Source organism: Mesoplodon densirostris, chromosome 2, assembly GCF_025265405.1.
Source record: "Mesoplodon densirostris isolate mMesDen1 chromosome 2, mMesDen1 primary haplotype, whole genome shotgun sequence".
NCBI lineage: Eukaryota > Metazoa > Chordata > Mammalia > Artiodactyla > Ziphiidae > Mesoplodon > Mesoplodon densirostris.
The window spans coordinates 13,941,304-13,964,625 of record NC_082662.1 but is presented as its reverse complement, the minus strand read 5'-3'; the positions used below and the strand labels follow the sequence as shown (position 1 = coordinate 13,964,625).

The 23,322-nt window shown below is 53.3% G+C and overlaps 1 protein-coding gene across 1 annotated transcript; it reads right to left on the bottom strand.

Moving 5' to 3' along the window:
* Nucleotides 1–1,086: 1,086 nt before the first annotated feature.
* Nucleotides 1,087–23,086, bottom strand: PADI6 (peptidyl arginine deiminase 6). The gene is made up of 16 exons (XM_060080234.1): nucleotides 22,995–23,086; nucleotides 22,092–22,275; nucleotides 20,301–20,373; nucleotides 17,577–17,641; nucleotides 16,963–17,074; nucleotides 16,022–16,147; nucleotides 12,275–12,453; nucleotides 11,917–12,020; nucleotides 7,854–7,965; nucleotides 6,308–6,415; nucleotides 5,951–6,105; nucleotides 5,092–5,248; nucleotides 4,874–4,997; nucleotides 3,709–3,779; nucleotides 2,451–2,612; nucleotides 1,087–1,320 (listed from the first exon to the last, which is right to left on the bottom strand). The coding sequence occupies exons 1-16, from the start codon at nucleotides 23,084–23,086 to the stop codon at nucleotides 1,087–1,089; spliced, it is 2,058 nt and encodes a 685-aa protein (XP_059936217.1).
* Between the last annotated feature and the right edge of the window lie 236 nt (nucleotides 23,087–23,322).

Here is a 23,322-nt window from a genome sequence, read left to right as displayed (position 1 = left end):
CTGGCAGTGTGGCGAGCTGTCCACCGGGGGGCACCAAGCAGCCAGTCATGGGTTCAGAGGCCCCAGGCCTTCTCTGTTCTACCCAAGTGGACAGCCTTTGCTCCAGGCCACCAGCCACCAGCATGCCGACACCGGTCCAGTTTGTGGAGCCTCTGGGATGTCGGCTGCTTTATGTCATCAGATCAGCCCCTCCCATAGGCATTGCCCCATGCCACATACCTGGACTGCTTGGAGCTTCCCATCGGCAGGAGGAGGGGCAGGGTGGGAGCAGCTGTGGTTAAACCTCAGGATCATTTGACTTAATAGCATTTTTGTGCCATAAACATAGGGGTGGGCAGAGACATGGCAATAGGCAGCTTTGGGTCCTAGAGTGGGTGTTCGTTTCCTCTGCCCTGGACACTTTGGGCTTAACAAGGGTCCATGCAGGCCTGCCTGTCGCAGCTTGCCCTTCAGAGTCTTATACCTGCTGACCAAGAAGACTAGAGCCTCTCCCTGCTGATGCCCGCTCTCCACAAGGCACGGGGGTCACTTCTTCGGGCCTGGCCTCCTGCAGCTCTTACCAGGCCGAGGGGGAGTCCTCTCCCTTCCCCAAGCCTAGAGTCTGTCACATTCAGCTCAAGCATCTACGTCCAGTTTATCAGATGCTTGAACTGGAGAAGAATTTGCTTGATCCAAGCCCAACCACTTCCCACTACACGCAAAGACCTTAAAGACGAGGGACAGCAACTCCATGGTAGCCTGGTCCCCTGCCCCTCCCAGTGGGACAGCCTGACCACAGGTGTCCCAGCTGCTCCGCTTTCCATCCTTAGCCACTACCCCCTGCCCTGAAATGAGGAGGCCACGGCCAAAATGCAGTGAGAACGACTCGAGCTTCAATGGACACTCAGTAACTTCTCAGTGACCATTTTCCATCTTTTCCCAAGGGGCTCAAGCCGCTAGTATTGCCACCCCACTGAATGCTGAGGGACGGGGGTGAACAGGGTGAGTAAGGGGTGTAGTACCCTGAGCAGGGCAAGGGTCAGACACTGTTGAGTGGTGATAGTGGGCCATTCATGCTGGGGCAGGGCTGGCAGCGCTAAGATGGGTCTAGGGCACCATCCGCCACCATTTGAAGGCAAAGGGCACCCGGCGGATGTTGGCACAGGAGCAGAAGTCTCCGATTTCAGTCAGGTAGCAGTCAAAGTCGTTAATGAAGGTGCACTGGAATCCCAGGGGCTCTAGCAACTGGCGGATCTTTTCCTCCAGGCAACAGGTACCATTGATCTGGGGCCCAAAAGGCTTGGGGATGCCCAGGTTCTGGCCCATCACGATCATCTGCAGCTGTCAGAGAGGCAGTTAGGATGAACAGGGGTCAGAGCCGCGGAAGAAAGGCCCCTGTCCCTCTTCTAAGGAAGGAAGGCCACTGGGCTCATGGCAAGGGAAAACCCAGCTGCCTCTGTGGAAAGACAAGCACAGGGTACCCCTTCTCCAAGCCTGTGCTCAGACAGACATTGCCAATCCATCTGAGCAAACTCCACCCCGCTCTGCTTAACCCTCCAATGACTCCTGATATATTTCTCAATAGCAAAACCAAAGTCTTGCCCAGCTGAGGTCTGCCAACTTCCCTGTTCCGTCCTCTACTGCATTTCTCTTGTCCTGGCCTAGTCTTGTTTGTGCCATAATCTTGCCTACCTCTACTGGAATGCTCTCTACCCCCAGTTTTGCCAATGGACTTCTGTCCATTTTTCACGTCTTAATTCTAGCATCTCTTCCTCAAAAGCAGCTTCTCCCACCATTACCCATACCTCCCTACTCCCAGGGCCTAGGAAGCCTCCTACTGCATGCCCAGAGGGCCTCACTGGTCTTGTAAAAAGAACCCTGTGTGATTGAATGCAGGACCTGTGTCCCTGGGGCTCAGAGAAGAGGCCTGCAAGTGTTTAAGAATTGATGAGCCCAAGTGTCTCAATTCATTCTAAGCACCTACCTGATGGGTCACAGTGGTGAGAGAAAGGTCAGGTGTAGGCCACGGCTGGGAGGCTTGGCCTAGCAGGGGTCTCTGATATACCCACACCCCCACATTCCCAATTCCTGTTCTAAATAGGAGGGTGCTGCCCGGATACATGGACAGGAAGACCTCATCAGGGAGCTTGCCCATGGTCTCATGGCCAGCAGACGGCTTTACCCCCTCAACTCTGGTGGAGCCCAGCGTCCCCGTCTGTGAGGTGGGCCCTTGAAGTTGGTCCCTGTCTGGCAAGTCGTCCAGCCTGAGCCCCCGCTCACCTGCTCCCTGGAGGGGTCTCCTCTAACTGGGGGAGAGAAGGGCTTTCGCCTCCCTTCCTCTCAGGCGCCACTGTCTGCTGGGCCCCGTCTCCGCAGTCTAGCACCGTGTCCGTCAAGAGACTGGCCAGAGTCGGCCAGACTGCCCCCAGCCCCAGCCTGGGGACACCCAGCCCGCACCCTGCGCCCCTCACCAGGTCAGGGAAGTAGGGCCTCGCGTAGAGTTTCTCGGTCTGCTCGCTGGAGGGGATGTTGGCGATACGCTCCAGGCAGAAGAGCTGCGGGATGTCGATGATGTCCTGCTCCTCTAGGCCCAGCTCCCTTTTCAGGATGCTGCGGTTCAGGTCGATGCACTTCTGCGGGGCGGGAAAGGGCCGGGAGGGCAGCGAGCTTGTCGGGTACCGGCTACCAGCCCAAAGCAGCTGCATCTCCTCGGCACTGACTGCAGGGCGGGGGGCCGGCGCTCTGAAGTCGGGGCTCAGAGCAAAGGCCTGGTCTCGAGAGGCTGGGATCCCTCAGCTCATCAGTGCCAGGGCAGCTCCTAGTCCTAATTCTGCAGTAGCATGGGGCCCCTTAGCCCTCAGTCCTGGCCAGAGTGGGGGACCTGGGCAAGGGCAAGAATAGGTCCTCAAACCCAGGCACTTGCTCCCATCCTTAGGAAGGGACACCAGCAGTGGACCCCCGGGGCACTTCGCTGCCCAGATCAGCTAATACCCGATGCCTGAGCATCTCCTAGGTCTTGACATAGGGCTCATGACCTCACACCCACGGTGCGTGTCACTGGGGCTCAGAGATGCTGTTTGGACCCCCACCTGGCTGCTCTCACCCTGCCGTGCCCGGAGGCCTCCCCTGTTTCAGCAAAGGTCAGGGCACAGAGCTTGCCTTGGCCGGGAGCCATAAGGACTCAGAGGACCAAGCGGTTTTGTGTTGATGGGTAACCTTGGGCCTGTCATCGTCTTTTCTCCAGGCCGTGGCTTCCCCGCTAGAAGTTGTTTAATTTCTGGAAAATCTGCTTCTCACAGCCTGTGATTCACATTTTAAGGGACCTGAGGTGCTGGGTGATTCTAACTCTGAGCTGAAGGGCCGCTTCATCCAGAAGTGTTGAGAAGGCCCTGGTGTGTTCTCTGGTGCCCAGAGCTTCCTAGAGAAGCCAGGGTCGGGGAGGTCTTCTGTCGGGAGGCTGAGCTATAGCACTGTCTTTGGGTCCAACACTAGATGACTTGGGGTTCAAACCTGGTTCCCCAGTTCATCGGCTCAGACTGGCGGCTTTCTTCTGAGGCTTGCTAGCCTCATAGACAAGGTGGGTTTACTTCATAGGGTTATTTTGAGGATTAGAGTAAGGGATCGTGTGTGATGCTCGGTCATAGTTATTGCTCAGTTAGGGACCCGTTGCCAAGGCGGTCACTGCCTCCCCCTGCCTTTTGGAGAAGGTCCCCAGTCCTTGGCCCCTACCTCCACATAGGCGTTCTCCTTCCTCATATTTTCATCAGCCAGAAGTTGATTGATGGTATTGGCCTCCCTCCCTGTAGGAAGGAAGAGAGGGCGGGCAGACCTGTGGGCCAGGGGGAGGGCCATGTGGTCCAGGGCTGGGCAGACTCCAGTCCTGGGCACAGCTGACTGGGTATATTCTCTGGCCACTGACGATGGTGGGTGGCCTGACTGGCCTCCAGGGACCCATTCTAGGTCAAACGTCACACGTGGGGACTCAGCAGGGTCCATGAAAGCCCAGCAGGACTTCCACTGCCACAACCGGCCACTCGGTCCCGGGTCGGAGGGGAGGAGCCTGGGATCGGGTCTGAGGCAGGCAGCCTGGACCAGGTGAGCAAGTGCCATCGGCCCCCACTCACCTGGGCACCTCCATGCCTTCTGTGTACAGCCTGGCTACCTGCCATTTATGATCTTGCCTGGGTTATTTAACTTTGTTCTTCAGTTGCTCCACTTGGCCATCAGCTGAGATAACACAAGGTCTTTGGTGTGTGACAGGTAGCTCATACTCAAGGTCGCCTTCCATAAGCCCTCCTAGAACCATGAGATCCTGGGCCCCACCTCAAAATTTGATCTGAAATTCTGCATTTCTCACAAGTTCCCAGGTGATACTGAAGCTGCTGGTCCTCAGGCCACACGTCGAGAACTTCACCACCCCCCACTCCCTTTCTAGGTTTCTAGAAGGTTTAGAACAGAACTGCTGTGGCACCAGCCCCCACAGTCTCTGCTTGTCCACTTATGTCTTCCTGCAGGGTGACCAGGAGACCCTGAAGTCTCAACACCCAGGTACTTAACCCAACCTTCCCCGAAGAGATCCAGACACCAGCGTTGGTAGCATCTGGTTTGTCCCCCACTACATGGAGCCATCCGTGTGTTAAGTTCCCCTTTGCACATATTTTAGCAGCCTCTCAGCCATCCCAGAATTTCTGGCTGATCTGCCTGTCCTGTCCTAGTACCACCAGAATTACCCTGAAAGAGAACAAGATGTTCTAATATGGTACATTTCATGCTTTTATGCTTCCCTAGGATCCTTTTCTATCAGGAGGAACCAAGTAGAAATGGTTCTCTAGAAAGGACATCTGGGAGCGAGGAGCTGCCCTCTATTGCGGCGGGGAGGGGGGCGTCCCCTTACCATTAGAAAGGAGCTGATCTTTTCTAATCCCTTCAAACAGATGTGCGTCTCCATAGCCCTCCTTCTGTTTCTCCTTGAACAGTTTGTAGCAGGAGCTGGGGCTGGCCAGGAGCAGCCAGAAGTCCTGGGAATCAAAGAACTAGGGTCAGATTCTAGCTTCCCTTCCAGAAGTCTCTGAAAGAGAGTGGGAGACATCCTCTCCAGCCCCCAACACAGACCTTTTTGTCCTCCACCTTGTACTGTGCAGGGATGAAGCACATGAACTCATAGGCATGGCCGATCATCAGCCAGTCGGAGAAGAGTTCCACTGGGGCCTGGACTTGCTGGGCGTAGAGGAAGTCCCGGAGGGTCTTACTCAGGTTCCGGCAGTCCTTGCTAAAGGGAAGATTGTTAGAACAGCCCATGAGCTGGCACGGCCCAGGTTGGCTGCCAACTACTCGGTGAGTGCCAGGCTACCTTCGGGTAACGGGCTGCTCTACCCATTGGCTGGTCCATAGGGGGGTGGGGTGGTTATTAAGAATCCCTTACCACTGTAGAGCACGGGGAACTATATTCAATACCTTGTGAGAAATCATAATGGAAAAGACTATGATAAAGAATAGGTATACAAGTATAACTGAGTCACTTTGTACAGCAGAAATTAACACGACATTGTAAGTCAACTATACTTCCATAAAAATTTTAAAAAGAATCCTTTACTCTGGCTCAACTCAGGACTGAGCCAATGGATTCTAGATAAAGACTGAACCCTGGCACACAAGTTTTTCCTGGATTTAGATGAGCGACCACCAAGAAATCTAGCCACACATCTTGTGGCAGTAACATCATGTTGGGCCAGCCAAATTTAGCATGCTTCAATTTAAACCCTGGAATCACCACTCAATGAGTGGTTTTTCTGCTTTTTCTACCTCTAGTCTCCTACATGAATCAAAGATTCAGAGGTCCTGACTTGATGGTTTAAGGTCCAGAGCAGATGACCTGCTGGGTCCTCTGGGAATCAGGTGGGTCCAGGTGAACTACAAGAGTCCCTCCCTTTGGTTTTAAGGCATCTGGCCACTACCTGGCCTCTTGCCTCACCTGGGGTAAAAGCTGCTGCCAATGAGGATCCTGCCTAGAGGGTATTCTTTCCCTTGGGCCTTGACAGGTGGGGACACCATCAGGTTCCCAATGGAATCTATGCTGGCCACCGTATGGTCCTGGGTGCGTTGGGTCATGTAGCCAACCCCAGGGCTCTGGAAGGAGACCCAGCAGGGGCAGGGTGTTAGGAGGCACAGACGTTAAGCCTCAGTCTTACCCCATTCCAGACTCAGTAGATTCCCACACCCCCTTCCCCCAGAGGCCACCTGGGACCCCTCCCCTGGCACCCATCACTTCCAGCAGGCACCAGGCCTGAGAGGTTGGACCAAGTTCAGATCAGTCAAACCGAGCCCCCACCAGTGAGTATTTCATTGGGAAATCGTCGAGCTTGGGGAGCCGAGGGGTGTCGAGGACCAAGGAAATAGTCTTCTGGGGAGCCTGGGTATAGCAGAAGGCCATCTCATCCTGGAGGACACAGGGAAACAAGCTGTGAGTTTCTCTCGCTCCATCAGCTGCTTTCCTGCATCCAGTTTTCCAGCCACAAGTGCTCCCTGTACACGGGCCACCTCCAGAGAGCAGGTACAGGGAGAACCCCCTTCTTCCCGCCACCTCCTGCTCAGCCCTCAAAACCCTGCGCAGGCATCCCGCCCTTCTTGGAGATTTTCCCTGGCCTGTCCTTCTGTTCATCAGGTTTAAAACCTGATGAGTCACCTAAGATTCTTCCTCCACTCGTCTCCTGCACCGAATCCATGAACAAGCCTTGTTGGCTTTATTTCCAAAATATGTTCCAAGTGGACTCCTCTCTGGTACTATTCACGGGAAGCCACCCGGGGAAGACCACCCCTTCCCCATGTGACTGTCAGGCCCTCCAATCAGCATCTCTTCTATTCCTGCCCCTTCCAAAGGCTGGCTCTCTATTTCTCAGCCAGAGGCTCTTTTTAAAACCTAAGTCAGAACGTTCAACTCCCCTGATTCATACCATTCAATGTCATCTTGTTTGGTTTCGTTTTTGCTGCACCGGCAGGGCTTGCGGGCTTTTAGTTCCCCAATCAGGGATCGAACCCGGGCCCTTGGTGGTGAGAGCACAGAGTCTTAACCACTGGACCGCCAGGGAATTCCCCTCATCTTGCTTGGGATTGGTTTCTTCTCTTCCTTACCTTTGTGTAAAAGGTCCCCGATAGATAATTTAGCTCTTACCTACCTCTGACGGTAGTTCACTCTGATCTGGCCACACCAGCTTTTCTGTTCCTCACATGGTGGATCTTCAGTCGGCTGTTTCTGTGCCTGAAGGGCTCCTACTTCTAACCCACCCCAACCCCAATCTTTGCACGGCCAGTTCCTTGCTTCCCGCATTTGAAGACGTTCCTGACCACCCAAAGCGCCAAGGTTAATCTAGTAACTCACTAGATCATATCGTTTGCTTGCTTTCATGGTACTTAAGAGTTCTATCATGGCAAGGTCAGGGGCAGAACTCGGCCCCTTTCTCCTTCATTGCTACTACATAGACAGGTCCTCCATTTGTGACTACAGACCAGACCTCAAAACACCGGACTCGACACTTCCTGCTCAGCAAGGGTCGAGCTGGACCCTGGGGCAGTGCCCCGGGCCTGCCAGCCTGTAGCTGGAGGCATCAACCCCTCAGACACCTGGGCCTTAGGGTTAGGTGTTCTGTGGTCTCGAACGCATACGTTTTGGAATGGGAGGAGGTTGGACTCTAAGCGTTACCCCTTAGTGGCTAGGACTTGGGCAATCATTTCATCTCAGCCACCACTGACCTCCTAAGAACAAAGCCGCCCCTGGTTAGTCTTAGCTCTGCTGGAAGGCTGAACAGAAGCTGGTAAAGTTTGTTGTATGTGCCGCACATGGTGTCTCCCCCACCCCTCCCCCACAGGTGGGGGGTTACCTGGAGCCACCTGCCCAGGCGGTTGGGGTCCTCGTAGACAGATGCCACCTGGATGTTACTTCTCTCGCTTAGCTCCATCACTGTGTTCACGAAGCCCTGGACCTGCAGCTCTCTGCCACGGGAGATAAGCCGGCTCTAGGAAGGCCTCCGAGGCTCCCCGACTGGTCATGACCTCTCTGTCCCAGGGGAAGGGGGAACTTCCTTCTGGGCAGGAGAGATGATGCTGCTGCCCGTGAGGTAAGCAGAGCTGCTGTCCCCCCACTTCATGGAGCACCAGCTGGTAAGCTCAGGGCGTGCCTTGCCCGGAATCACTTGGTTTAGCTCATGGCAAAGTCAAGTCAAGAATTGCTAGTATCTCATTAAAAAACTAAAAATGGAACTACCATATGACCCATGATTATGGGTCATAATTATGATCATAATTCAAAAAGATACATACACCCCAATGTTCATTGCAGCACTATTTACAATAGCCAGGACATGGAAGAAACAACCTCTGTTGTTCCATCAACAGAGGAATGGATAAAGAAGATGTGATACGTATATGCAATGGAATATTACTCAGCCATAAAAAGAATGAAATAATGCCATTTGCAGCAACATGGATAGACCTAGAGATTGTCATACTGAGTGAAGTAAGTCAGCCACAGAAAGACAAATATCATGTGATATCGCCTATATGTGGACTCTAAAAAAAAAAAAGGGTACAAATGAGCTTATTTACAAGACAGAAGTAGAGTCAACAGTTGTAGAAAACAAACTTATGGTTACCGGGGGGAAAGGGGAGGAGGGATAAATTGGGATGGACATATACATGCTACTATAAATAAAATAGATAACTAATGAAGACCTACTGTATAGCACAGAGAACTCTACTCAACATTCTGTAATAACCTATATGGGAAAAGAATCTAGAAAAGAATGGATATATGTATAACTGAATCACTTTGCTGTACACCTAAAACTAACAAAACTGTAGATCAACTATACTCCAATAAAAATTTTTAGAAAAATTGCTAGTGTCAGTCTCCACTCTCGTGTCCTAAGACCCTGCTTGTCCCTACTCTGCAGTCACATTCCACCCCCTGCCCCAGTGATCTAGGAAATGCCCCAGGCTCTCCTGCCTTGATCTACCCAAAGGGCTGACTCTTCTCACCGCAAAGGGGCTGTACTTTTCTCCCGAGAAGCCAAGAAGCCTAGTGCCCCCTTGAGATGGCCCGCAAGGTTGTCATATTCATACGGTTGGCAGGGGTGGGTCTTGAGCCCTGAGGTCTTAGTGCTGTCATGTATAGCACCAGGCTTACAGGTCCACAGTGTACATCCATTCCTTGTTGGAGAGAAACAGTGATGTTTGGGGCTGACGTTGAGACCACCCATTTTACCAACAGGTCCTCATGAGTTGAATGCCAGCAAGGTCACCATTGGGAAGTGTAAAAAATTTGGATTCTATTCCAGGTCCAAAGCTTGAATTGCTATTCCATGCTACTGTTCCAAAGAACCTATTTTTCGATTCTACACAGACAAGACAGCAGGGAACTGGCCAGCCTGACAAGGTCTGAAACCGTCTGAGATGTGTGCTGGGGGAGGAAGTATAGCCCCAGTCTTGTACACCATCTGTGGCAAAGCTGGATCAAGCCATGCCTGAATACCACCCTTATGGGAGAGTGTTAGAAGATCAGAGTCTCAGTAGATGCCTCCTGTGAGTGAACTTCTGTCTTCAGATACAAAAGACAAGGAAGATCTTATACCTGGATATCAGTTGTCAGCAAAATCCCTCGAGCTCTTCCCTTTTACCTTCTCATTCTGAAGCCTGGCATTCCTCTGTGGACCCTACTCCCTAGCAGCCCTCCCGTGGAAGAGCTATTTTTCTTCTTTCCTTCCACTGAGTCTGGAGGAGGGATGGACGTACTCCTTGCCATGAGGTGCCACGGCCAGGCCACCGTGACCTCTTCAGATCCTTGACTTGACAAGGTCTTATTTCTACCCTCCCATCCTAATGGTCTCACCACCTCCAAGATCAACTGTCCAGTTCCATCACCTCCATCTTCCCTGCTCACTTTGGTCCCTGGGCCAACAGCTTGATATCACTGTGATGCCTGGCCCTCAACTGCTTTTATTCCCATCACCCCGTGCCTTTGCTTTTCTCCTTATCCAGCTTTGAGTCTGTGATGCATCATAATAATTATACCCTTATCCTTCCCCTTGGGCTTATCTGCCTGGCAAAACTACAACCCTGGTTAGATTCAGTTCTACATTTCTTCTTCCCTAGAGCTCGTTACCAAAAATAGTTGGAGAAAAACCACAGTGACGGTTCTCTAAGTTGGCAACTTCAGCAGGTCCTTAGCACCAGACAGCATCGTACCACTAACAGTTCCTCTGGTCAATTTGCTCCTAGAAAGTGGGTGAGCTGTCCTACCTATTAAGGCCAGTGTGACCTGTTTGCTTTTTCCCCACCAAGCTTTCCCCTTCTCTGCTGGATCACATCCATTAGCATTATTCTTTGCTTCCCTTAAAAAACAGCCTTCCCTTTCCCAAATCCCTTTCAGACCATTTCTCTGGCGTTTTGCAGAGTACTCCCCTCCCATTCTTCCTTGGAAGCAATTGTGACCCCAGCACACTTTCAAACCCACCACCCAGGATCACGCTCTGCACAGTGGCCTCCATCTTGCCAAACCCAATGGGCACTTTATTCTCCTCTTGAAATTTCCCATCGTTGGCCCCTTACTAGGTATCACCCTCCCCTAGCCTCTGGGTCTCCGCTCTCCTGGTTTTTATCTGAACTTCTTCTTCCTTCTCAGGCTCCTTTGCTAGGTTCTTGTCTGGAGCCAAGGGTTCGATGGCTCTAGAGTTCACTTCTCAGCCATCTTTCCCAATATATTCCCTCCTCCTCTGAGCTCAGCTAGGCCTGTGGCTCTGAATACCCGCAACGTGCCAGGGCCCCCCCATCTCCAGCTGCCAGACTTTCCCTTGAGCTCCAGACACTTAGAAACTTAATGGGTGTCTCTAGCTTTATGTCTCCAGAGCCAAAGCACCAATTTACCCCACCCCAGGCAGGGGCACCACCATTCATCTCACTCCTGTTTCTTTGCATCCCATCCCTCAGCTAACTTGGGGGCGGGGGAGCTTACCTTCCAAGCAATCCTGAATCTAACCACTGCGCTCCCACCACCCCGGCCCAAACCACGGCTGCGTCTTGCCCACGTGATCACAATGGCTGAACTGGTTCCTTTTATTTGTACCTCTGGTTTTCCACGTGGCTGGAGTGGTTGTGCAGAACCCTGGATGGTTTCCCACGGGTTTTACCTGCCAGAGTCTTTTCTCCCCTCCTCCAGGCGCATAGCTAGAGATCATTCCTGGCCTCCCTGCCGTTAGGTGTGGCCTGCACCTCTTCAGGCCATTGGCACGTGAGCAGAGCAATTCAGGAGCCTCCCAGACTCCAGCAGCAACAAATGGGTGGCTTTGCCCGGACTTTGGCTCTTCCCCTTTCCTAGGGGCCGGGCCTCAGAAGTGCCTGTGCTCAGCCTCCATCATAAAGATGAAGCTGCCGCCCCAGGGGAAAGCATTATCACAGCCTGAAAGGAACCAGGGCCCCTGACTGCCACTGTGGGCATCTAGGTGGGAGAAAGTTGACTTTAAACCACTGTCTGGGGGTCCGTTACAGTCCTGGAGGCTACGCCCTAATACGCTGAGGCCCTGCTCACCTTGCCCTGTCGTCCCTCCCTCTCCCCTTGCCTGCTCTCTCCTGGTTCTGCAGGCTTCCCTGCTGTCCCTATAACAATCTCATCCTTACCCCTCCATCCTTTTACCTGGCTTTATAGTCCTGGATCCTACCTGAAACCATGCTGTTTGTCTGTCTCCCCTTAAGACCAGAGGGGGACCGCCGTGGTCACGGCTCCAGCCCCAGCCTTGTAAGTATCCAAACAAGCATTGGATGACTACCTCAGGTGGAAGGATTTCACATTCCTGGTGAGAAGTCTAATCATCTTTACCCACCCCGCCGACAGACAGGAGAGCATGCCAGTTATAGAAACAACCCGGCCCAGGCAGCCTGAGGGTTTCTTACCTGCACAGGTATACCTCTAGAGGCATCTGGGTGCTGGGCACAAAGACGCAAGGAGCTACCCGGAACACCACCGTGTCTTTGTACACCAAGGTCTCTGGAATCGACTGCGATGTAAGACGAGGTGCTGCTGGTGACCTGGTTCCCCGTCCACCTTCTCCCCCTCCCCCCCACCGGGCCTCCAGCTGCTCAGCCCAGCCCACCTCCGTGCCCTTACCTGTCCTCTACAGGGCTCTTACCCGAAGGTGGCATGACACCCTAGCTCCACCCACCATGCTCCCATTTTCTGCCCAGCTGTGACAGGTCTCCCTTCCCCCCACAGTCCCTGCTCTGAGGGCCGCTTTTCTACCCGGGGATGTACCGGGTCTTGAGACTCTTCCACCAGGGAGGCTGAGTAGGAAATCAAGCCCGAGAAGCTGGCGGATGGGAACTCTAAGGCTTCAACGTAGAAGGTTTCCTCCAAGTCATCCTCGACGGGGGCCAAGTTGTAGGTGTGCTGGTCAGGCCCCAGCACCAACTCGAAGGTGCTAGAGCTGTCTTCTAGGAAGGAGAGAAGGATAGACCGGCTGCTGAAGGAGCCCGGTGCCCATCACCACACCCAATGGCACGTTCCTCAGGTCAGAAGTCAGGCTGGGAGTCCCAGGAGAGCGGGAGTCAAGAGGGCTTTTCGGCCCCTAGGTTCCTGGTGTTTAGGGCTTAGTGGACAGCCAGGTGTCTGTTCACAAACGGGGGCCAGTTACTTACTCTTCAAAGACCTGTCGGAGCCGGGACTCATAAAAATACCCGCCTTCAAGAGGTGAAGGCTCATGGTGGCTCTACGTTTTGGCCAACTTTGGGGAGAATATCATAAGTCTTCAAGATGAGGAACTGTACAGAGATAGGCTTGGAAGCCTCACCCAAAAAGCCCGACCCAAGCTGGGGCCATGGCCTGCTTCACCGGCCTCTTGCTCTGGGTTGCAACACAGTGACCACCCGAGTGGGGCTGTGGCTCGCCTCGCAGATTGGCTCCAGGCGGTTCTGCAGAAGAACCTCGTCACAAGGGCTGGGGGTGCTGGCTGCAGGCTTGGCCTTAGTGTGTGGCAGGGCCAGCTGGACAGCCCCAGCGCTGGGGATGTACCTATGTGGCCTCCTGCTTCTAGTCTGCCTGGAGGCTTCCTCGCTTGCCCTGAGCCAGACCTTGAGGGGGCGAGACCAGATGACCACCCCTTGCATCTCCGCAGGGCCCCCGCCCAGGGCTCTCAGCAGGCGTGCTTGGCGTGCTGCAGGGCTGGATAGTGACTGCCCACCATCTGGTCTCTCTCCAGCTGCTGGGGGCCTTGTCTCGTATCTAGTCGCTTGTTCTTAAGCACAGTTAACGTTTCTTGTGGACTTACTACATGCCGGCAACTGGGGTCGGGGCTCCGACTCATTTACATCCTCACCATCCTTTGGGGCAGGTGCTGTAACGATCACCTCCATTATACAGAAAAGGAGGCCAGAGGACCAGCCACAACACAGTTACCTTTACCTAGAAGGCCCTTTCTGCCTTCGCTCAGCTTGGCTTAACCTGAGCTCTCACCACCTCCACTCCCCAAGCCCCTGCTTTGTACTTGGCTGTCTGTCCATCTGCCCTAGGCTTTGAGGGCAGGTAATATCCTTATCCTTCTAGAGCAGGAGCCCCAGGGCACAGAGTAAACACTCTCTTGAACTGTGCTCCTTTTTTCTACCTTCTATGTACCCCTTGGGCTTAGAGGTAGGGCAGGTGCCCTTTGGTCTTCGATGGCACTTCTAGACCATCTCTTCATTCCTCAAGAATCCTATCCCTTTGAAGGACATGCTATCAGATAATGCCACCTGCCCCCTTCCTCGCTGTACCTGACTACCACCCTTACCATCCTCCGTGGATTGTTCTGGAACTGGCTTGTCTCCACCACTAGGGTGCTGGGTACCATTTACACCATAGACCAGACCATCCAGTCCACTTCTGCGACCTTATTTCAATGAACTTGAGCTCTGCATCATTTAGACGCCAATGTCAAGGCTCATGGCTCGGATACCACCTCCAAGACAGACCTGGCGTCTCTTCTTTCAGTCTTTCCAGCTCATCTACAGTCTCATCCCAGCCCCAAACCTTTCTACACGGCCACCCTCACTCCCCTTTGCATCCTCCTCATGTTCCAAGACCCATTACCTGACCCACTACCCTGCACACGCCGTCAGCTCTCACACCAAGACCTCAACCCTGGCATTCAAGCAGCTGGAGAAAGCCACACTTTCTAGATCTTTTTAGATCTTTCCTAAAAGAAAGATCTTTTAGGATATGATCAAACGTCAGAGGGGGCCTCAGCTGTACTTGGAAACACTATTTTGTGGCCATTAACTCTCCCTCTTCCCATATTCTGAGTACTGTGTATTCATTCCTATAATTTTCTCCTGAATCTATTTCATCACCTCTGTTGGATGGGTCCCATCTGCACATGGATATGCCGTGTTCTACCATCTTCAGATACTGTTCCCCACCCCCACCCCATGCCAGGCCCCACCCAGTTATTACCGCCACATACTTCCCTTTATGGCAGACTCCTTCCATGGTCTATGTTCGCTGTACCTACCCATTCTACTCTTTTTTTTGGCTGCACTGCGCAACTTGTGGGATCTTAGTTCCTCAGTCAGGGATTGAAGCTGGGCCACCGCAGTGAAAGTGCTGCGTCCTAGCCACTGGACCTCCAGGGGACTCCCTACTCTTTTTTATCCCCACTGTTCTTTTTATCTCCACTGTTCTTATCAAGGTCACTAATGACCAGCTTTGAAAACCAACTTTCCCACTGATCTGGGCATCTTAGTCACTCAGCAGCACTGGTCATAGTTGATCACTGCTTTCATGCAAGTGTTTTCCTTTTTTTCTCGAACCTTTGCTCTGGCTTTCAGTTTCTCCGGAAATTTCTTAAATTCCTTTGCTCTATCTTTTAGACTATGGCTCTCCAACTTCAGCTCAACTCAGCTTCACCTGGAGGGTATGTTAACACAGTGTGCTGTGTTGCCCTGCCCTAAATTTTTGAATACTTTAAAAGGCAGGTAGGTAGCTTGAAGTATGGCATCTTGGGCAGGTACACACACTCCTGGCCTCCTGAGCAGGCTCCAAGGCCCATCCAGCCCAGTCCACCTCAGAGTTGCCTGGACATAGTGGGCTTCATAGGACCAGGACAGCCCTCATGGCCTGAACCAGGCCTAGAGCCACAGTTTCTAAGGCTCATTTCTAGCCCACATGTCAAAGGACCACATACAACCTGGGCTGCCTTCTCTGCTAGTCCCAGGTCACTTCCAGTCCAGCTGTGACCTAGGTCTGCAGAAGAGATGGAACAGCCGCCTCGGAGCTGAGGCCCCCGAGCATGGGTAAGGAGGGAGCTGAGGCACGCTCTCCCACGCTGGACACAGAGATGGCCCACTGTAAACCACATGCTCCCCAGTTGCCCAGCTGAAGCTAGACTTGGCTTTTAAAGAAAGTAGCAAAGAGTTAAATCTTAATTGAGAGGCTCTGAATACTGAATCTGTTTAGGGAAATCCAAAGACTTGTTTGTTGAAGGGTATTTTGCTGGAGCTGGGCACATCCACTAAGCCAGCAGCCCTCCACGCTTTCATCTGTAGAATAGGGACATGCCACCTGCCTGCCACACGGTACCTGGGCTGTGTGGTACCTGGGCTGGATGTGCTAGCATAGTTGCCACTCTGGCTTCCCAGCCTCTGAATTCTCCAAACCTAATACAGCCAAGTCTCGGTTAAGAAACGGATGGATTCGCCTGGCAGGAATACTCGGGAGAAGACATTAATCTATACAAGGCTATAGCCCCCATTTCATCTAATGCCCACCTCTCTTCATCCAGCTCTGAAAGTCCTGTAGGGGAGGCACGATCATCGCCCCCACTGGGGAAAGTGGCTTGGAGGTACAATGACTCACCCACGTGTACAGACTTACTCCATGGTGAAGGTGGCAGCCAGAGGATCCCAGGGACACAAGTCCGGCTGTAATAGACCCTGAGCTGCTGCTCTCGGTCCCCAGCTGGCTTCTGACGGGGACCTGCCGGGAGCAGGTGTAGCTGCACCTGGCCCTGGCAGGTTGAGAAACCCTCACCTTGTGGCCGGTAGACTCTCGCCTTCTCCGACTCTTCCTTGGAGGTGTGGAGAACCACCCGGCATTTCCTTAAAATGCAACTGGGTCCCTGAACTCTCAGTATCATCTGGGACAGACTCTTTGTTTCTGAGCAAAAGATAAGGCAAAGATTCAGGGGCTTCTGGAGGCCAGCGCTCTAGGGGTGGAGGGAGCAGTAGGGTCGGGGGTGGAGGGGCTTGTATCCTGGAGCACCGAGGACCCTGTGCCTCCCGCTCTGGCCGAGGCCTGCATCATTGCCTCTGCTACTTGCTGCACATATGGCTACAGGCAACTTGCCACGGCTGGGGCCCACTCTGAGTGAGGGTAGCATCTACCCCATCCGTTGTAAGGGGTAGATGGTCCCCACAAACACCTGGAACAGGGCCTGGCACGGTCAGTTCAGCGTGCGTTCCCCTCCAGCCTTGGTGTGAACCAGGAAATCCCATTCTACTGCTGGGACCTGGAATCTACGTCCAGACCACCAGTCAGGACCAGATCCAAGAGGGCTTTTGCTAGGACACTCAGGGTCCTGCCCCAGGCTACAAGAGGGTTTTTAGGAAGGGTCTCGCCTACCCCTTGTGTGTCTTCATTTAGTCTTCTCAACCACCTGTGATGTCCATTTTATCATCCCCATTTTACAGATGGCAAAACAAGACCAGGGAAGTTAACAGACTCAAGTTCATGGCCAGGAAGTCACTGTTTGTTACTTGACATCAGAGCCCGTGTTCTATGCCAAGGGGCCCCTTTCTGCCCAGTTACATGCTTCGAGCCATTAAGCCATTGAAAAGAGACGTGATGGGCCCAGAGCAGGGACATCAGCCTGGAATCTGGGTTTGCTGAAGGGTGGAGCAGTGAAGCCCCAGGGGAGGCAGACCCCAGGGAGGAAAGTGGGTGATGGTCCTTGGTCAGCGGCCAGTTCTCACCCTCTGTAGAGAACACCTTGCTCTTCCTGTCCACGGGCTGGTGTGCGTCCACAGGGCTGCAGTTCACAAGAAGGATGGCACCCCAGCCCTTGGGGCCCCAGACCCAGTTTTTCTGTAAAGAAGACAGGAATGTTGGTTCAGGCAGAAGCCAGGTTAAGTCCTTGGCTTTGCAGATGCTACTCCACCTCAGGGGCAGAGTCAAGCCTTTCTCCAGGGTGACAGGGACCTCTAGATCAGAGTTTGCCCACTCAAGTACCTACAGGGACAGGACAGTAACATCAGGTAAGCGGGCTGAGAGGAAGGCGGAGATCTAGATGTGGGTTACCAGTTTTTACCTTTGCTCAGTGTCAGGGGAGGAGGGGTCTGGGGCAAACTGGAGGAGACATGTCCCATCTGAAGCGGGCAGCTGACCCTCGGGCTTGTTGGTTACACGACCAGGCTAAGATGGGAGACTAGTGCCACCAGACCTTCTAATATTTTGAAAGAGCTAGAAATTGACGTCATCAGTGCTGATTTGTATTGTAGCAATTTGACACTATGAAGGCCAAATTGAGTCTGTGGGCCAGATCTGGCTCCTAGGCCCCTGGCCTGCTTCCTGCCCCTGGCAGCCTCACCTTAGCCTGTTTGCCATTTGTCTCGAAGTGCCCACTGCGGTAGACATCCACATCCAGGGAGAGCTCTGCAACAGGAGGGAGAGGTCTCAACCATCTAGACCAGCTGGATGCAGCCTTGGAGCTGTAGGTAAGTCCCCAGGGCTGCCTCAGGGTGGTATCAGGGTCTTCCAGCCTTTGGGGCATGCTGCCGGCTTGGAAGAAATTTCCTCAGAGGCAGACAGTGTCTCGTGAGCAAGCCTGGAGAGGCCCAGGTATTCATGTATCTCCCCCAACCTCCTGGGAGGCCACAAAACAAGTCCACTGTGGTCATGAGGCCATTTGTGCCTCTTGGTTTCTTCCAAGGTGATTCCTACTTGGAAGGCTCTCCTCCCCAGCCTTTGGGAAAGCTCTTGGCCCTCTAGGACACAGCCAGGGCTCAATACACGGCAATTCCAAGCCCCTTTAGAGCTTAAGGATCTAGGCTTCTGCCCAAGTATCACCACAGAGGCTCCTTCTGGGTCTTTCCATCCCACCTTCCACCACTCCCCACCCTGCTGACCACTGCGTGGCTTTACCCTGCTTGTATTTTTGTTCATAACTCTTGACATTCTCAACTGGAATGTCAGGGCCAAGGGCACAGACCTCGTTTACTGCTGTCCACTCAGCACCTGGCACGGAAGCTCAAGGATGCCCGTCACCAACCAGGTATTGTCCTAGGTCCTAGGGATACAGCAGTGCACAGGACAGGCCCTATCTTCTTTGATCTTAGGATGTATGTGTGCGTACTCATGCACACATGCGGCAGTGGCAAGGGGTGAAGAAATAACTAAAATACGTATTATGTCCAATGGTAAAATGCCACAGGGAACAAGGGGATGGAGGGGGTGTCTCAGTTTTGGATCAGAAAAGTCTTCTAAGTGTGAACAGAGACCTGCAGGAGGCAAGAAAGTGACCCATATTAGTATCTGGGGTAAAAGCAATTAGAATAGGAAGTGCCTGGTGGGAAGTTCAAGGGTCAGAGAGGCCAGTGTGCCTAGAACAGGATGAACAAAAGAGAAAGAGGCCGTGGGTTAGAGGTAACGTAGGGGCCAGCTGGTAGGGGCCAGCTCGGGTAGGTTGTGTAGGTAACGGTGATGCCAGCTTTAATCTGAGGGTGGGCAAGCGGTAGGAGGCTTTGATTGGAAGAGACGTTATCTGATAGCCTTTTAGAGAGGTGCCTCTCTGGGGGCCAAATTGAGACTGGACCTGTAGAAGATCAAGGATGGAGGAGGGAACCGCACTAGGGACCTGTCGGTGACCCAGGCAGAGGTGACCATGCCTCAGACCAGGCTGAGAGTTTTGGTAGTGGCTGGATTCGAGCTAGACTTAAGGGAACACTGACAAGATTCATGATCAACACGGACTAACAGAAAAGTAAGGGCGACACCAAGGGCTTGGGCCTGACCAGCTGGAAGGATGGAGCTTCTAGCACGATGTGGGAGACTATTAGGAAAGAGGCACTTGGGGGTGGAGGGAATCAGTTCAATTTGGGGTGTATTAACTTTGGTTCAGACTCCAGACTCCACGCTTCCCATGCAGGGGCGCCGGTTTGATCCCTGGTCAGGGAACTAAGATCCCACATGCCAGCGGGGTAGGGCCAAAAAAATAGGTAAATAAAATAAAAAGGAGAAATGTTGATCTGAAAATTGCATATCGCTTTCTCTGAAACACTCTCCTAGGGTAATTTGATCTGGTTTAACATATAGGAAAACTGCCTATCACTCTCAGTATTCAACAAACGTTACCTGTTATTACAAAAAAAGGTTTGAGACATTGGTCAGACACTCAGAAAGCTATGCTGGTGAGTAGACCCCCAAGTTTATGGGCGACGCTGGGCTAGAGAGTTTTGCGAGTCACCTGTGGGCTGTGCGTAGAGCCACGTGACCGGCTGCCTGAGCCCTGCAGCACTGCACTGACAGGCGGCGCCGAGGGGTGTGGCCAAAGGATCCAGCACAGGGATCTGAGAAGGAAAGGCCAGCTGCAGAGGGGCAAAGCCGAGTGCAGGGTCCCTAAATGGCTCAAGAAAGGACCACCAGTGTCGTGAACACTGAGGACAGGTCCAGGAAGAGGAAGAGAATAGACCACTGAACTGAGTGCAGTAGAAGGTGTTCAGGGGCTCAGTGAGGGCAGCATTGGTGGCAGGGGTCTGGTCTGAGCAGGTTCAAGGGAAAGGGAGGAAAAACTAAGGATGCAGAGAGGTGGGGGAGTGGAGTTTGAAGACAACATAGAATCAGGTCTAAGAACGGACATTATAGCTGGTTCCTTAAGAGGATAGGCATAATAACTTGTTCCTATTAAGGGAATAGATATAGTTTGTTCTGGAACAATCTAAAGGGGAGGGCAGGAGGGGTAGTGGCTTCCTACATCAGTAAGAACTGCTGAAGGAATGTTATTGAATGAGAGGGGAAAGAGTCTGGTATGGTTAAGATTAACTTGGGACCAGACACGTCATCCATTGCAACAGAGGAAGCGGAATGTAGGGCCCTGACACAGGTAGGTGGATGACGTGAACACATGGGGTCCCGATGGCCTCTGTTCTGGTCAGAGAATGAGGTCAGCAGTGAGCTTTGAGGGACCATGGGAACGGGTACTGTGTGAATCTATCTGTGACCCACGGGAGGCATCTCGTTGCAGGGAGAGCCGCCTTCAGCTCTTCTCGCCTCTGCAAAGCCCACCCCTCCTCTCCAGGGCTGGGAGGACACTCACCAATGCTCATGAGGTAGAGCACAGCTGTGGCCGTGGGGACATCCTCATCGTGCTGGTAGTAGGAGACCGAAACCTGTGGAGACAGCACCCAGCACCCCTGGGAGCATTAGAGGGCAGGGGGGCCAGAGCAGGACCCTGAGCCATGTACCTGAGTCTGGCCTTTCGACCTTGGTCTTGAGTTACAGTTTCTGAGCTTCCGGTGCCTTGCCGTGAGCCAGTACAGAGTCACCGTACTGTAATAACCCCCGTGTATAACATGCTGTGACCCTCCAGGCCCTTCCACACCGAGGCCTCCCAACAACCCATCCAGGTGGGCTCTACCCACAAGGGCAGAGAGATCGAGGGACTAAATCATTCAGCCAGAAAAAGGGGTGGCATAGAATTTACGATCTTGGCTGTCCAGCTCTAGAGGTCAAGCTTTAAGTTACACTATACATCCTCCCCACTCTACCTGCCCCTCCTGGGACCCCACCTGTTGCCCCATGAGATGGGTCATGAGGATGTGGGGCCTCCAATGGGTTAAGCGGCCCAAAAGGAAGCAGGACACTGGGGTGGGATAGTCTTTCCTGTGTCCCACACCAACCCCTGCTTCCAGAGGAGTCTTTAGACAAAGACCCGCCTTTCAGCCACTGGCCTTGACCACAGGCCTTCATCATGAACCATGGAACTAGCCATTAGCTGGGGCCAGGAGTAAGCATCTCACTGTGGATGGTGCTGAAGGCTGAGCCCTGGGCGGAGAACATGTCTCAGGTGCTCTAGGCTCAGCTGGGCCACATCACAGCCTCATCCCTTATCTGTGAGATGCTCAGTCTTACCTAAGTGTATGACCTGCCTGTTAGGGAGTTGCCTGCCCTGCGCACAGAGTATAGAGGGGGGTGTACCGCCCTCAGTCAGCCCCGCTTAGTCCTCTGCTAAGTACCCTCCAGAAAGTTCTGCCAACACGAGTCCCCTGGTCCTGAATGTGCTTCCTCAGCTGTTCTCACCCTCGGCTTCACATTGGAGTCATCTGGGAGCTGTGAAGCCCCAGAGGTTGATTTCATTGGCAGGGGGTGTGGCCTGGGCATCAAGTAGTTCTAATCACTCAGAACCACTACTAACCATTCAGACTCTGATGAGCCTGTTCTATGAGGTGGAAGGGCACCTGTCCCTCACAGGGGCTCTGTTAGGGTGACAGCCTGCCCAGGGGAAAGGGCACGGACTTGGACTCAGATCCTGGATCTGTCCCACGGTAGTTATGCTATTTAGGTTTACAGGGGTCTCTCTAGCTCTGTTTCCTTGTTATGTAAAAGGAGGTAATGCCAGCCTCTGGAAATTCAACTCATGATACCTAGTGCTCAGTGCTGAGCTCAGCGTAGCTCTTGAGGTTCATTAAGAGGCTCCACATCTGGGAGATCAGTCTTAGCCAAAAAGCCCATTTGAGTTCTGCTGCTGAAACCTTTTAAGCCAGACTTCAAAAGCAGCTAATTTGGAAGCTGGTGTCCTGGCCAGAAGCACATATGGAGGAGACAGACATGCCTGAGCTTGAATCCCTGTTCAGCTGATTACTGGCTTGGGCAGAGCACTTCCCTCACTCAGTGCCTCAGTTTCTTCATCTGTAAAATGGGGTCACGGAGTGCCCATCCCACAAGTTTGTTGCAAGCACTGAGTAAGGTCAGATGTGCAAAACATTTGGCACTGAATTTCTCATAGACTCAGAGCTCAGGAAACGTCAGCTGTTAGAAGGGAGACCCCAGGGGTTGTGTTAGCTCCATCTCCTGGGAAAGTCCCCCTCATCTTCCCCCCAAGACCTACCTTGCCCTTGTCGTTGGCAGAGCTGGGGGATGTCATCCCCACCAGCACGTTCGTGAGATGTGACAGGGGCCACCAGTTCATGGCAGCCTCCTCCCCAATCTTTACTGGGTCTGTGCCGTAGATTTGGACCACGACTCCCGGAGAGCTATCGACGGTGAAGGACTCGCACTGCTGCGGGGCACACCTAGGTAGCCCAGCAAGGAGATAGAAGTTGGGGCACAAAAGCCTCACCTTCTCGGCCTAGAGTGCAGCTGGCATGGAGGGGGATGGACCCCCAGCCTCTCAGGTGCTGAGACACCCTAACTTATGGTCAGGGCAGTTTGGGGGGTCCTAACACAACTTCAGCCTTACTCTTACCATGCCCTGCTCCAAGGACCCCCATGTCCCCCCTCTGACAAGATCCAGCCCAGACCCCATCCTCCCACCGACACTCTAGAAGTTACCAAGCTATTGATACATCTTATTTATAAACTCCTGACTTCCAGGGTGGGGAGAGCCACTTGTCTCAGCCACAAGGGACCCCTACAGGGGAAAAACACTGGGAGGTCTGTGCCGTGACCTGGGGAAGACATGGCCTTGTGAGTCACCTCCCCACCGAGGCTCCAGCTCACAGGAGCCTCCCTCACTCAATCCTCACGGGTGCCTTGGGAGCCAACCTCACCCCCATTTCACACGTAAGGGGACCAAGAAGGGGCAAGGCTCTTGCTTCTAAGGCCCCACAGCCCATGAGGGGGAGAAGCAGGACTGGGAGGCCCTTAAAGACCCAGACTAGGCTCCCTGAGACGAGGCAGGACAACAGGGTAATATAGAGAGAATGGAGGTAACCCCCAACTCCCGCATAACCCAAGGGCAGCCTCAGGAGGGGAACGAGGCACCAGCCCGGCCCCGCCCCCAACTCCTCACCCATTGACATCTAAGTAGATTTCCATGCCCTGCACACAAATGGCATGGGCAGGGCTGTCCAAGGACAGATGGACAATGCTCTGGAAGGACATAGCACAGCCCTCCAAGCTGACCGCCCCCAGACGTGCTCAGCAGTCCTCACAGAGTGGCCTCGGATGACCCCGGGGCTCCCCCATCGCCCTGCCCTCTTATGGGCTCAGGGCCCCTCCAGCCCGCCCCCTTGTTAAGCAGCTACCCAAGTGTAACTGATTTTCTCCATGGAGGTTTGCTGGGAAGAAGGGAGGTGCCGAGGAGCAGCTGGGGTCAGAGCCCGTGCATCACGAATTTA